Genomic DNA, 14470 nt, shown 5'->3' on the forward strand with positions numbered 1-14470 from the left:
GAATTAGTACAGGCAGTGGTCCTAAGAATGAAATGAAGAGAAAACCCATTATGATCATCATATGAACGACAGTCCCACCTTGAAATCCTTCCAAATATCCACTTCTTTAAAACACGAGTTGGCCTCCTGTGGCGTTACTCATGTTTTTTTTAATTGTGGGCATCGCTGGCAACACCATCATTTACTGCCTATCCCTAATTGTCCTGAACTGACTAAATTGCTTCATCATTGCTTCATCAGTTAAGAGTCAGTCACATTGTTGTGGATCTGGAGTCACATGTAGGCCAGACCAGGTGAGGATAACAGATTTCCTTCCCTAAGGGGCATTAGTGAATGAAATGGTTTTATATGACAATCAACAATGGTTGCATGGTTACCATTAGACTTCTAATTCCAAATTTGTATTTAATTCAAATTTCAACATCTGCTGTGGTGGGATTTGAACCTGGTCTCCAGAGCCTGGTCTCTGTATTACTGGTTCAGTGATAATACCACTGCCCCACCGCAATTCCACATGAAGACATTCACCCTACATAGCTGCTAATCTGACCAGTGTGTTCAAGACTGGGTGCGACATGTATGAGTATGGCCGAGAAGTCAATTCAAGTTAAACAGTTATTTGCCTTGGGTGAAGCAGTGGAGATACTGCGCTTTCAGCCGGTTGGAGCACCCAGGCATTGATATCTCAGGCTTTGATGTGCCATCATCAGAAAGTGTCAAGCAGAGCCCAGGCCCATCCGCAGGAAATAATGTAAAATGAGAGGGAGTGTTTGACTCAACTTCTCTGATGCATCACCTTACAGATATCAAATTGGCTTTGTGGATGGACTGTACACTGATAATAGTGTACTGCACAAGGAAAGGAAACTAACTTTTTAAATACGATAGTGACTCCCTGTGTACTTCCCCAAAGGGATCTTCCAAAACCCTCAAATATCTCCCTACATGGGCAGCACAGTGGTTAGCACTGTTGATTCACAACGCCTGCATCCCAGGTTCGATTCCCGGCTTGGGTCACTGTCTGTGCGGAGCCTGCACATTCTTCCCGGGTCTGCGTGGGTTTCCTCGGGGTGCTCCGGTTTTCTCCCACAAGTCCTGAAAGACATGCTGTTAGGTAATTTGGACATTCTGAATTCTCCTTCTGTGTACCCAAACAGGTGCCGGAATGTGGCGACTAGGGGATTTTCACAATAACTTCATTGCAGTGCTAATGTAAACCTACCTGTGACAATAAAGATTATTATTATTATGATTATTATTCATGCTTTTCCAACCTGAAATATTACTTCTTCTTTGGCTGGCTTCAATAATCTTGCTTGTTATTAGAACTGATCGTATGCATCATTGTTTCCTGGCAATTAACTTGCTGTCACAATATGCCACTCTCAATTTAAGGTTTGAAAATATGTTTTTAAATGTTTCAAGATATAAACAGACGGTGTTTCTGATGCTTTGCTCATTCTCCCCTTGTTTGTGGGGTCTCACCCCCAGAACCCAAAGATGTGCAGGCTAGGTGGATTGGCCACGCAAAATTGCACCTTAATTGAAAAATAAATTGGGTACACTAAACCTTTTTTTTAAGAGTTTGCGATGCTGCAGGTACTCCAATGTGGAGACTTTTTGTTTCATTGAGGTCTCAAGTTGGACATTGACAACCTGCATACTCCCTGTCGTCAATGTGTGATCGACTCCACACTGAAGAATATACAACAGTGATGTAATTACTACTGATACATGTATTTGTTGTTTTATCAACCTATAAGCAACAATTAAGAGGAATTAGCATGGCATATTGCGTAAGCTGTATCAATATTTAGAGTCAATAGATCATTCATAAAGAATCAGTGCTCACACTGACCAAGCCTCACATGTTGATACAGAAATACAAATGGGCTTCTAATTTTACAAATAATATTTAGATTTAGATTTATTGTCACGTATACCGAGGTACAGTGAAAAGTATTGTTCTGCCTACAGTCCAGACAGATCGTTCCATACATGAGTAACATAGGACATACTATAAATACACAATAGACATCGGGTGAGTGTTAGAATCAATTTTTAAAAGGTTAGTACGGTTATAAGAGATGTAGGAAGAGGATCTGTGAATCACATGCACATAGAACATAGAACAGTACAGCACAGAACAGGCCCTTCGGCCCTCGATGTTGTGCCGAACAATGATCACCCTACTTAAACCCACGTAACCCGTATACCCATAACCCAACAATCCCCCCATTAACCTTACACTACGGGCAATTTAGCATGGCCAATCCACCTAACCCGCACATCTTTGGACTGTGGGAGGAAACCGGAGCACCCGGAGGAAACCCACGCACACACGGGGAGGACGTGCAGACTCCACACAGACAGTGACCCAGCCGGGAATCGAACCTGGGACCCTGGAGCTGTGAAGCATTGATGCTAACCACCATGCTACCGTGAGGGTTGCGAAAAATTGGGAAGATTCTGGGCGGGAATGTTCGCAGTCTTAGCCAGGATAGTGGAGGAGGAGGTGGATCTTTTGGTGGCGATACAGATAGTTAGTTCTATCTAAAGATAGATAGTTTTTTGAAGAATAAAGGGATTAAGGGTTCTGGTGTTCGGGCCGGAAAGTGGAGCTGAGTCCACAAAAGATCAGCCATGATTTCAATGAATGGCAGAGCAGGTTTGAGGGGCCAGGTGGCTTACTCCTTCCTAGTTCTTATGTTCTTATGTTCTTATGTTCTTATATTTGGGGTTTCAGAGAAGCCGGAGCTCATGGAGAGGAAGAAGGCCAATGTCGTGGCCTTCGCCTCTCTGATTGCACGGCGGCGAATTTTGCTGGAGTGGCAGTCGGCATCGCCACCGGGGGTAGCAGTGTGGTTGGGTGACCTGTACGACTTCCTGCGATTAGAGAAGATAAAGTATAGGTTAAGGGGCTCTTCAGAGGGGTTTGAGGAAAGGTGGGGGGTATTTGTGACCGTGTTTGAGGGGCTGTTTGTCATGGGGGAGGGGGGGTGAAAAAGGGGAAAAATCTGTACAGACTGTATAGTTGATTGTTGGGAAGTATGTTTCCTGGGGTGTTTGTTTGCTTTAACCTGTTTCGATACATGTTTGTAATAAAATTAATTTTTTTAAAAGGAAGAGGATCTGTGGGAGTGAGCTCACAGAGAGTCGCCAATCTCCGGCGCCATCTTGGATTCTAATATTCCCATATTTATCATTCATACTGATAAAAAGTTGCTGTAGCAAAAAGCAAGGGCTTGCATACCAGTTGTCAAAGGTTGGTGTCTTCAGATACTGTCGGACTTCCTCTGTGACCTCCAAACTGCTGCATTGAAAAGGAATGAGTAATATTTCAGCATGGATGTCATTTTTCACCATTGGCAGCGATGATGTCTCTATAATTAAGAACCGGTTTCATTTTTTTTAAGCAATGCAATTTTTAGTTGGTTCCTCAGCACTAATCAAGCCTTTGTTTTTATGCAAGGCACTGTTTCTGTTTTAGGAGATAAGGTGATCAAATCCTCCCAGCCAAGAAGAACGCCTTTTGCTCCACTCAGGGATTACAGATTTTGACTAAATCTTCTGTTCCTGCCAGAGTTACAGCATGTGCGGAGAAAATCTCCAACTGAGTCACGTCAATCTGGTTCGAACAGCAGTCATGCCACATTTACAGCAGCAAAAATGTTTCGAATGGAAGATTTCACTGATTAAAATGCAGAACAACAATCAAACTTTGTTTTGGGTTTTTTTTGTACTTAAAAAAAAAGAAAGCATTTTCCTGTTCAGGCATGTATAGGATTAATCTACACTTTTCAGTAAAATACCGAGCAACGGTCACCATACCAGAGACACATGGGGTGATTTTGAGCCTGCACTCACCGTCTGCAAGATTGGTGACGTGGGTGGAAAGTCACGCAAGGATCGGGAAACACAATTCTGGCCGGAGCGATCGCATTTCCCAATTTTCCCCGCCACACGCCGGCAGCGACACGAGATTCACGCCCACAGAAGTGTGGAGGATTCCGCACCTTCCGGTCGGCCCGACGCCGGAGTGATTCACACCATTCTTTGGCGCTGGTACAGCTGCCCGCCAGTTGGGGGAGAATCCCGGCCATTGTTTTTGTTTAAAAATACCTTTAGTTCTCTGTAGCATCACACAAGTAAAGTGTTCCCCATAACCAACATCTATTTAAAGTTGTGGGTCAGGTGATCTCCTTGATATACTTTGGGGTTCTCTAAACTCTGGCCCACAATAATCTGTTATCCAGCCAATATCGTCCATCCAGGAGTATTAGTTACCACCTTTGTCGATTGTGAGGCCTTGCTGTGCAAATATTGGCTGCTGTGTTTGCCTCCATAACAACAGTAACTGCACTTCAAACCCAATCAATTCTTGCAAAGGGCTTTGGGGTGTCTTGAACATTTTCATAGAATCATAGAATCACAGAATTTACAGTGCAGAATGAGGACAATCAGCCCATTGAGTCTGCAACGGTCCTTCTAAAGAGTACCATACTTAATCCCGATGTGGGGTTCTCTTCCGCTTCCGCCATGGCAAAGGCCGTGGCGGCCGCGGAGGAGAAATAGTGCACCCAGGGCACTGGCCCGGAGTCTGAGCGGGGGGCCCCGATCGCGGGCCAGGCCACCGTGGGGGCACCCCCCGGGGTTCGATCGCCCCCCCCCCCCCCCCCCCCCCCCCCACCCCCAGGACCCCACCTTTACCCTATCCCCATAATCCCACCTCTACCCTATCCCCATAACCCAGTAACCCCACCTAACATTTTTGGACACTAAGGACGATTGAGCATGGCCAATCCACGTAACTTGCACATCGTTGGTCAAAACCTCATTTCACATTTGTTATCTCTTCCTCATCAAATCAAAGCTCAAATCTAGGGCGAAATTCTCCAACCCCCAGCAGGGTCGGAGAATCGCCTGGGGCCGCTGAAATTCCCGCCACCGCCGTGGCAGAGATTCTCCGCCACCCGGGAAGTGGCGGGGGCAGGAATCTCGCCACTCCGATCGGAGAGGCCCCTGCGGTGATTCTCCGGCCCGGATGGGCCGAAGTCCCGCCGCTGGGAGGCTTCTCCCGTCGCCAAGGTTTGAACCACCTCTGGAACGGCGGGATCAGCGGCGCGAGCGGGCCCCGGAGTCCGGGGGGGGGGGGGGGGGGGGGGGGGGGGGGGGATCGAACCCCGGGGGGTGCCCCCACGGTGGCCTGGCCCGCGATCGGGGCCCCCCGCTCAGACTCCGGGCCAGTGCCCTGGGTGCACTATTTCTCCTCCGCGGCCGCCACGGCCTTTGCCATGGCGGAAGCGGAAGAGAACCCCACATCGCACATGCGCCAGCAGTGACGTCAGTGGCCAGCTGCCGCTGCCGTCACTGCCGGCGCATGCGCCGACCGGCGAAAGCCTTTCGGCCAGCCCCGCTGCCGGGGTCGGCGGTTTTTTGCGCCAGTCTTCTGGTGCAAACCGCTCCGCCGCGGGGCTGGCCCCCAAAAGTGGGGAGAATTCCCCACCTTTGGGGAGGCCCGACCCTTGAGTGGTTGGCGCTACTCCCCTACACCGGCACCCTCCTTCACGCCGGGTAGGTGAGAATCCTGCCCCTATTTTCACCAGCACAATCCCTCTTATAGAATGGTTATTGAAAAAAGGAGGGCATTCTACCTGCCAAGTTCGTGCCTAATGTGTGCTAGATGTCTGCATTAAAAGAACACTTAAGATGTTTTGCTAATCAGTTTAAATCAGTGTCCTTTGGTTCTCAACTCTACTGCCAATAGGAACAATTTCTCTCTATCAACTCTCCCTGGACACTTCACAATTTTGAACACCTCACAGGGGCATGGAATATTTACAGTGCAGAAGGAGGCCATTCGGCCCATCATGCCTGCAACGTCCCTCTGAAAGAGCACTTCACCCAAGTCCACTCCCCCACCCTATCCTAATAGACCCGTAATCCAATCTGAACAGTAAGGCTCATCCACCTAACCCGTGTATCTTTAGACTGTGGGAGGAAACTGGAGCACCCGGAGGAAACCTATGCAGACACAGGGAGAAAGTGCAAACTTCGCACAGACAGTGACCCAAAGCCAGAATTGAACCCGGGTCCCTGGTGCTGTGGTAGCCACTGTACCACCCTGTCGGCTGCCTTACCCCTGTAACCTGGCACATTCTTTCTTTTCAGATAGTAATCCCTTTGAACACCTCTGCCAAACCTCCTCTCAACATTTTCTTCTCTGAGGAGAACAACTGCAGCTTCTCCAATTATCCAGGTCACCGAAGTCCCTCATCCCTGGAACCACCCTGGTAAATCTCCGTCACACCCTCCCTAAAGCCTTCACATTCCTGCTGCAATGCAGTGCCAGAACTGGACACAATGCTCCATTTGAGACCGAACCGAATTAATGTTTTATAAAGATTCATCATAACTTCCTTGCTTTTGTACTCTATGGGCGAAATTCTCCCAAAGAGAGACTGAGTGCCGATGCCGGAGTGAAACCCGGAGTGTTTCACTCCAGCGTCGGAGGCCGCACCTTGCCTCCTGTTCTCCCCCTAGGAGCGGCGTTGCGGGAAACTCGGCCACCGGGCCTTGACGCTTGCGTCAAAGCGGCGGGTCGAGAATGACGCGGCCGGCAGCGCCTGAGTGACGCAGCCGCGCATGCGCAGGTTAGCCGGCTCCAACCCACGCATGCGCGGTTGCCGTCTTCCCCTCCGCTGCCCTGCATGACGTGGCGGCTTGATCTTGCGGGACGGTGAAGGGGAAAGAGTGCATCTCTTAGAGACACCGGCCCGATGATCAGTGGGCACCGATCGCAGGCCAGTCCCCTCACAAGCACGCCCTTGGTGCTCGATCCTTTCTCCGCCCCCCACAGGCCCCACACTTACCTGTCGCGCGCTGTTCACGCCGGCTGCAACCAGGTGTGGCTGCCGCCGGCGTGAACCCGTCGGGGTCGTCAGGCCGCTCGGCCCATCCGCGCCGGAGAATCGCCGGTCGCCGGGAAAAACGGCGATCGCCGATTCTCCGAGCACCGTGTCGCAAAACGCGACATGCCATTTTGGGGGGTGGGAGAATCGCAGGGGGTGCCAGGGCGGCGTGGCGTGATTCGCCCGGCCCTCCCGCGATTCTCCCACCCGGCGTGGGGAGCGGAGAATCGCGCCCTATGCCTCTATTTATATTACCCAGGATCCGTGTGGCTTTTTTTTTATAAATTTAGATTACCCAATTATTTTTTCCAATTATGGGGCAATTTAGCATGGCCAATCCACCTACTCTGCACATTTTTGGGTTGTGGGGGCGAAACCCACGCAGACACGGGGAAAATGTGCAAACTCCACACGGACAGTGACCCAGAGCCGGGATCGAACCTGGGAACTCAGCGCTGTGAGGCGGTTGTGCTAACCACTAGGCCACCGTGCTGCCCTTCCGTGTGGCTTTTTAACCATCTCCTCAATCTGCCACACCACTTTTAATGATTTATACATGTATTCCAACAAGTCTCTATTCCTGTACTAAATTTAGAGTTGTACCCTTTAGTTTATATTGCCTTTCCTCATTCCTTCCACAGTGATGCATCACTCCGCACCTCTCAATATTAATGTTCACCTGCCACGTGCCTGCCCATTTAACCAGCCTGTCCTTGCCCTCACAAAGTCTGTCACTAATCTCTTCACAATTTATATACTTTCTGCAATTTTTGAAACTGTGCCCTGTACACCTCGGTCTAAGTAAGTCGTTTTTATAGATTAAGAAAAGTACAGACATCTGGGGAACCCCACTGCACCTTTATCCAGTCCAAATAAAACAACTAGTCACCACTAGTCTCTCTTTCCGGTCACTCAACCGACATTGCATCCATTCTGCACTCCCATTTTTATTCCACTGGCTTCAATTTTGCTGGCAAGCCTATCATGTGGCACTTTATCAACTGCTTTTTGGAAATCCATATATGTATATCGACTACATAACCTTCATCAACCCTCTCTGTTACCTTGACAAAAATATCAAACAAGTTACTTGAACATGAATTGCATTTTATAAAAATCATGTTGTATTTTCCTTAATTAAGACTTACATTTCCAAGTAGCTGTTAGTATTTTCCCGACAATTATTATTTCTAAAAGATTTCCCACTATGACTGACTTGTAATTACGTAGTTCATGTTGCGACATTTTTTTGAACAAGGGTGTAATGGCTACAATTTTGGAATTTAACGTGGATGAGTGTGAGGTCATGCTTTTTGGTCGGAAAAATGGAAAGGCAACTTATTATCTAAATGAGTGGAGACTTTGGGATGCTCCAATGCAGAGGGCTAAACCAGGCTAAATCGCTGGCTTTTAAAGCAGACCAAGCAGGCCAGCAGCACGGTTCGATTCCCGTATCAGCCTCCCCGGACAGGCGCCAGAATGTGGCGACTAGGGGCTTTTCACAGTAACTTCATTGAAGCCTACTCGTGACAATAAGCGATTTTCATTTCATTTCATTTCATTTCATTTCAGAGGGATCTGGGTGTCCTCGTGCATAATTCACAGAAAACTAACATTTTCGGGTACAGCAGATAATAAGGAAAGCAAATGGAATGTTAGCATTTATAACAAAAGAAATTGAGTATAAAGGTAAGGAAGTGTTGCAACTATACAAGGTATTGGTACGGTTGCACCTGGAGTATTGTGCAGTTTTGGTCCCTTTATTTGAGGCAAGATGTAGTGGAATTGGAGGCAGTTCAGAGGAGGTTCACTAGATTGATTCCAGAGAGGAGGGGTTTGTCGTATGAGGACAGATTGGACAGTTTTGGCCTGTACTCTCTAGAGTTTAGAAGAATGAGGGGAGATCTAATTAAGATGTACAAGATGCTAAAAGTATGGATAAAGTAGGCGTGGAGTTGATGCTTCCTCTTGGGGGCATTCTAAAACGAGAGGTCATAATCTTAGAATAAAAAGTAGCAAATTTAAAACAGATTACTTCTCCCAAAGGGTTGTGAACCTGTGGAATTCGCTACCCCAGAGTGCGATGGATGCTGGGACAGTGAGTAAATTTAAGGAGGAGTTGGAAAGATTTTTAATTGGTAATGGGTTGAAGGGTTATGGAGAACGGGAAGGATGGTGGAGTTGAGGCCAGGATGGGATCAGCCATGATCACATTGAGGGTGTTTAGGCTCGGGAGGCTAAATTGCCGACTCCCACTCATGTTCCAGGGAGGAGATGCTCTTAGTTGACTTCACAATCCAGTTCTTGGTCTGCAACATTGTAGGTAGCAGATGAGGAGCATATCAACCATGATAGAATGGTGGAACAGACTTGATGGGCCGAATGGCTTAACTCTGCTCCTGTTTCTTAAGCATTTATGATTTCTCCAGTCCTCTGGCGCTATCCTTGTATCTCGGGAGGATTCAAAGTTTATGGACAGTGACGTGACAATTTCCACCCACATTTTCCGCGGAGTCAATAGAACCATCCCACCTGGTCCTGGTGACTTAGCAAGTTTAAGTAAAACCATTCTTTCTCACCCATCAGCTTTATCAATTTGTGTGTGTGTGTGTAAAGTAATTAAACCCAGAAATGTTAATAAAGAAAACTTGTCTGGGCGAGTTGAGGAATAGAAGGGATAAAGGAGTGAGGTGCGTGCATTTGTAATAAGGCCATGTTGAAGGAGGTTTACAATAGGCTAGGTTCAAAATGTTGTATTCGGGGATCAATAAGAGCTCGGTTTTTCAGCTGTTAAATTTCAAAGGAGAGTAAGGAACTTTTACAACTTGCAAATGTTTCATAATTAAACAGGGAAGGTCTTTAAATTTGATCTGACCTGAAAGGGAAGGCAATAGGAAGACATGAAAGATTTTGCATTTTTGGAAAACAGAACATAGAACATACAGCACGGTAGCATGGTGGTTAGCATAAATGCTTCACAGCTCCAGGGTCCCAGGTTCGATTCCCGGCTGGGTCACTGTCTGTGCGGAGTCTGCACGTTCTCCCCGTGTGTGCGTGGGTTTCCTCCGGGTGCTCCGGTTTCCTCCCACAGTCCAAAGATGTGCGGGTTAGGTGGATTGGCTATGCTAAATTGCCCTTAGTGTCCTAAAAAATAAGGTTAATGGGGGGGGTTGTTGGGTTACTGGTATAGGGTGGATACGTTGACTTGAGTAGGGTGATCATTGCTCAGCACAACATCGAGGGCCGAAGGGCCTGTTCTGTGCTGTACTGTTCTATGTTCTATACAGTACGGAGGCAGCCATTCGGCCCACCGAGTCTGAACCAACCCACTTAAGCTCTCACGTCCGCCCTATCCCCGTAACCCAATAACTCAATAACCCCTCCTAACTTTGTTGGTCACTAAGGGCAATTTACCATGGCCAATCCACCTAACCTGCACGCCTTTGGACTGTGGGAGGAAACCGGAGCACCCGGAGAAAACCCACGCAGACACGGGAAGAACGTGCAGACTCCGCACAGAAAAGTTGAGTTCAAAGAGATGCTGAGGACAATAGAATCAAAGATGAAAGGGAAGAAGGATATTTAAGGAGAGATGCTGAATTGAGTTGTGTTTGCTGTGTGAGGAACAGGCCTGCCCTGAAGATGCAAAATCTAAAGCAGCCAACCAGAAACCAGAAGAGTTTTTGTTTCAGACAGCATCCTTGTCTCTGAATTTTCTTGGACTTCCACTACAGAGTGGAAACCGGTGAGAAATCATGTGGCATACCTTTCGGGCATCACAGTGGCATAGTGATTAGCACTGTTGCTTCACAGAGCCAGGGACCAGGGTTCGATTTCTGGCTTGGGTCACTCCCTGTGTGGAAACTGCAGGTTCTGGAATATTGCACACAATTCTGGTTGCCACACTACCAGAAGGAAGTGGAGGCTTTGGAGAGGATGCAGAGGAGGCTTGCCAGGATGTTGCCTGGTCTGGAGGGTGTTAGCTATGTGGAGAGGCTGAATAGACTCGGACGGTCTTCATTAGAAAGATGGAGGGGTGACCTGAAAGAGGTCTACAAGATTATATGGGGCCTGGATAGAATGGATGAGCAGGCACTCTTTCCCAGGGTGGAGGGGTCAGTCACCAGGGGGCATATGTTTAAGGTCCATGGGGCAAAGTTTAGAGACGATGTGCGAGGCAAGTTTTTTATGCAGAGGGTGGTGAGTGTCTGGAACGCGTTGCCCGTGGAGGTTGTGGAAGCGGACACATTAACAGCGTTCAAAAGGCATCTTGACAAATACATGTGTAGGATGGGTAGGGATATGGCACAAAACTGTGCTGAGAGTTTTGGCAAAGGTTGGTATCATGACCGGCACAGGCTTGGAGGGTTAGAACATACAGTGCAGAAGGAGGTCATTCAGCCCATCGAGTCTGCACCAACCCACTTAAGCCTTCACTTCCACGGAACTCAATAACCCCTCCTAACCTTTTTGGACACTAAGAGCAATTTATCATGGCCAATCCACCTAACCTGCACGCCTTTAGACTGTGGGAGGAAACCAGAGCACCCAGAGGAAACCCACGCAGACACAGGGAGAATATGCAGACTCCGCACAGTGTCCCAGCGGGGAACTGAACCTGGGACCCTGGTGCTGTGAAGTCACAGCGTTAGCCACTTGTGCTACTGTGCTGCCCAAGGGTTGAAAGGCCTGTTCCTGTGCTGTATTGTTCTTTGTTCTTTCCCCATGTCTGCGTGGGTTTACTCTGGGTGCTCGGTTCCCTCCAGCAAGTCCTGAAAGATGAGCTTGATAGGTGAATTGGACATTCTGAATTCTCTCTCAGTGTATCTGAACAGACAACAAGGGGATTTTCACAGTAACTTCATTGCAGTGTTAATGTAAGCCTACTTGAAATGAAATGAAATGAAAATCGCTTATTGTCACGAGTAGGCTTCAATGAAGTTACTGTGAAAAGCCCCTAGTCACCACATTCCGGCGCCTGTCCGGGGAGACAGTGTGACACAGTGTGACAGTGTGATACTTGTGACACTAATAAAGATTATTAGGTTATTATAAATGAAGTGCCCGCAGTTTTGCCTCGGGTAACATTGCTGTATTTGTTAAGAGTTAGAAACCTTTAAGGGAGTATTGCCAAGATGCTGTGTGCTTGTATGTTCTGACTAAGTGGGGTTTCCTGAGGGAGATGTTTTGTAAGACTATTTTAACTGTGCAACTTAAATCTTGTGTGCTTAAGTTTTATTTTCTACTTGTTAATAAATATTTAACTTTTTTCAATTCCCTAAAGTATTTCTGGACCTCTGTGCTGTTGTGATCAGTAGTTTTTTCCCTCATTTTCAGAATCCAAAAAGAGGGTTATGATCAGTAAGACAAGTTTCCCTCTGGGATTTGGCATGCTGAACAAATAACATCAGCTGTGGTCCTTAACAGACATGAATTTCTTCCTTGGTAAAGGCAGATGCAAAATTCTCATTCAACACCGCAGCACTGCTCGCTGCCTCCTTTTTTGACCCCATCCCTCCTCCTGCTACCTTTTTACTATTTGCATGCTTATGAAAAACTTTGAGATTACCTAAGCTGCCAGTTTCTTCCCATACACTACATTTGTCTGTCTTATTTCCTTTTTCACTTCTCTCAGCCGTGCTCATTTCCTCATGATGGCATGGTTAAAATGTGTAGAAGAGAGATTGGTCGTTAAATAGTTTCATTAAGGGGCAGCACGGTGGCACAGTGGTTAGCATTGCTGCCTACGGCGCTGAGGACCCGGGTTCGAATCCCGGCTCTGGGTCACTGTCTGTGAGGAGTTTGCACATTCTCCCCATGTCTGCGTGGGTTTCACCCCCACAACCCAAAGATGTGCAAGATAGGTGGATTGGCCACACTAAATTGCCCCTTAATTGGAAAAAAAGTAATTGGGTACTCTAAATTTATTTTTAAAAAAATAAGAAAAAAAAAAATAGTTTCATTACAATATGTTTCTCAGAATGCACTTTACCTTGCAGGGCTGGTTTAGCTCAGTGGGCTAGACAGCTGGTTTGTGACGCAGAATAAGTCCAGCAGCGCAGGTTCAATTCCTGTACCAGCTGAGATTCCTGAATTCTCCCTCTGTGTACCTGAACAGGCGCCGGAATGTGACGACCAGGGGATTTTCACAGTAACTTCATTGCAGCCTACTTAATGTAAGCCTACTTGTGACAATAAGTCAATGATTTACATTTACATTTTACCTCATATGCAAGTAATTTTCCATTACTTGCTGGCACTCTTCTTTAGTTTTTCTCAGTGAACGTTTGTGGTAGAATGGTGAAGGTTTGTTTGTCCCCTCTGTCAGCTCTTTGAATAGTCCCAGCCAGCTGAGGTGTTCAACACTCTGTAAACATTTAACACGTTTTAATAGGGATGAAACAGAAGGCTGACATTTGCGAGCAAACAATGCGAGCCGCTCTCACACTTACACTTACCCACAGGCTTACTATGGGCTTTTGAAATGGAGGCAGTCATGAAGAGAAAACTATTTACACATGGAGCCCTCTCCAGTCAATCAGGAAACCTTTGTGAACAGGGCAAGTCTCCTGAACCAAAGAGACTGGAGAATTCTTTTTTTATATAAATTTTGAGTACCCAATTCATTTTTCCAATCAAGGGGCAATTTAGCATGGCCAATCCACCTTTTTGGGTTGTGAGGGCAAACTCCACGTGAACACGAGGAGAATGTGCAAACTCCGCACGGACAGTGACCCAGAGCCGGGATCGAATCTGGGACCTCGGCGCTGTGAGAGACTTCTTAATGAGGTGTGCAGAATGCGAGAATCGTTCATTTGATGTCAAATCAGACACAGAAGACAATATAAAGAGATGGGGGAGATTTTAAAAAAGGGAGAAAGAAAAAGTTTTACAAAATATATATATTGGGTTTTTTAAAAAATCTCCAGCAATGATTCAATTCTGACAAAATGAGTCTCCACACATGAAAAACTTAATTTTCAATGTTCAAGAGGCTGTTTGGAGTTAAATAAGACTTGCACCTGTAAACATGTGTTTAAACTGTTAGAGACAAGCCTGTGATGTGATGAGTTTACTAGCTATCTGTAACATAATTACGATAGCTTTATGCCTTTCATATGTGACTAGTGAGTCTCTCAGTGAGATATGAGGTATAGTGAAGCTTCTAGTGGAGCAGGGCAACTCAGATAGCATGTCCTGATTTTGCATTGAACCGCACATTTGTGATCACTAGAAATTAGTGTCTAATCTACTTTTTAACTGTGACTTATTCTGATCACCAAATGGACAGCCTGGAGTCTCAGCAGAGGACTGAGGATGAGGGGGCAGGCCCATTGCCGGAGAGTGGGGTGCTTGGGAGGGGTGCGGAGGGTGATATTGGCAGGGACGAGGATGGAGGCCTGAGGTTCAGGAGAGCTGCGCTGTGGGATTGGCTGAATATTAAGAATGCTGGCATAGAGCGAGACAAAAGGCCCACGTTCCGGAGGAGTGAAGGCTGGGGATCAGAACTGGGGGATTCCAAAGGCTTCTATGAAGGGGCTGCAGAGAGGGCAGCTGCT

General features: G+C 47.0%; 1 protein-coding gene across 4 annotated transcripts in view; it reads right to left on the reverse strand.

The window, feature by feature from the left end:
- The window catches only part of LOC119962123 (high affinity cGMP-specific 3',5'-cyclic phosphodiesterase 9A), a 162784-nt gene that overhangs the window by 60047 nt on the left and 88267 nt on the right, over positions 1 to 14470 (reverse strand). For 3 of the 4 annotated variants that reach the window (XM_038790030.1, XM_038790031.1, XM_038790028.1), the window contains 2 exons: positions 13136 to 13278; positions 3254 to 3313 (listed from right to left, as the gene is read on the reverse strand). In XM_038790030.1, coding sequence (XP_038645958.1) covers positions 3254 to 3313; positions 13136 to 13278 — 203 coding nt within the window. The remainder of the gene's footprint in view (positions 1 to 3253; positions 3314 to 13135; positions 13279 to 14470) is intronic. The other variant, XM_038790029.1, reaches the window with a different exon arrangement.

Source organism: Scyliorhinus canicula, chromosome 2 (genome assembly GCF_902713615.1).
Source record: "Scyliorhinus canicula chromosome 2, sScyCan1.1, whole genome shotgun sequence".
Lineage (NCBI taxonomy): Eukaryota > Metazoa > Chordata > Chondrichthyes > Carcharhiniformes > Scyliorhinidae > Scyliorhinus > Scyliorhinus canicula.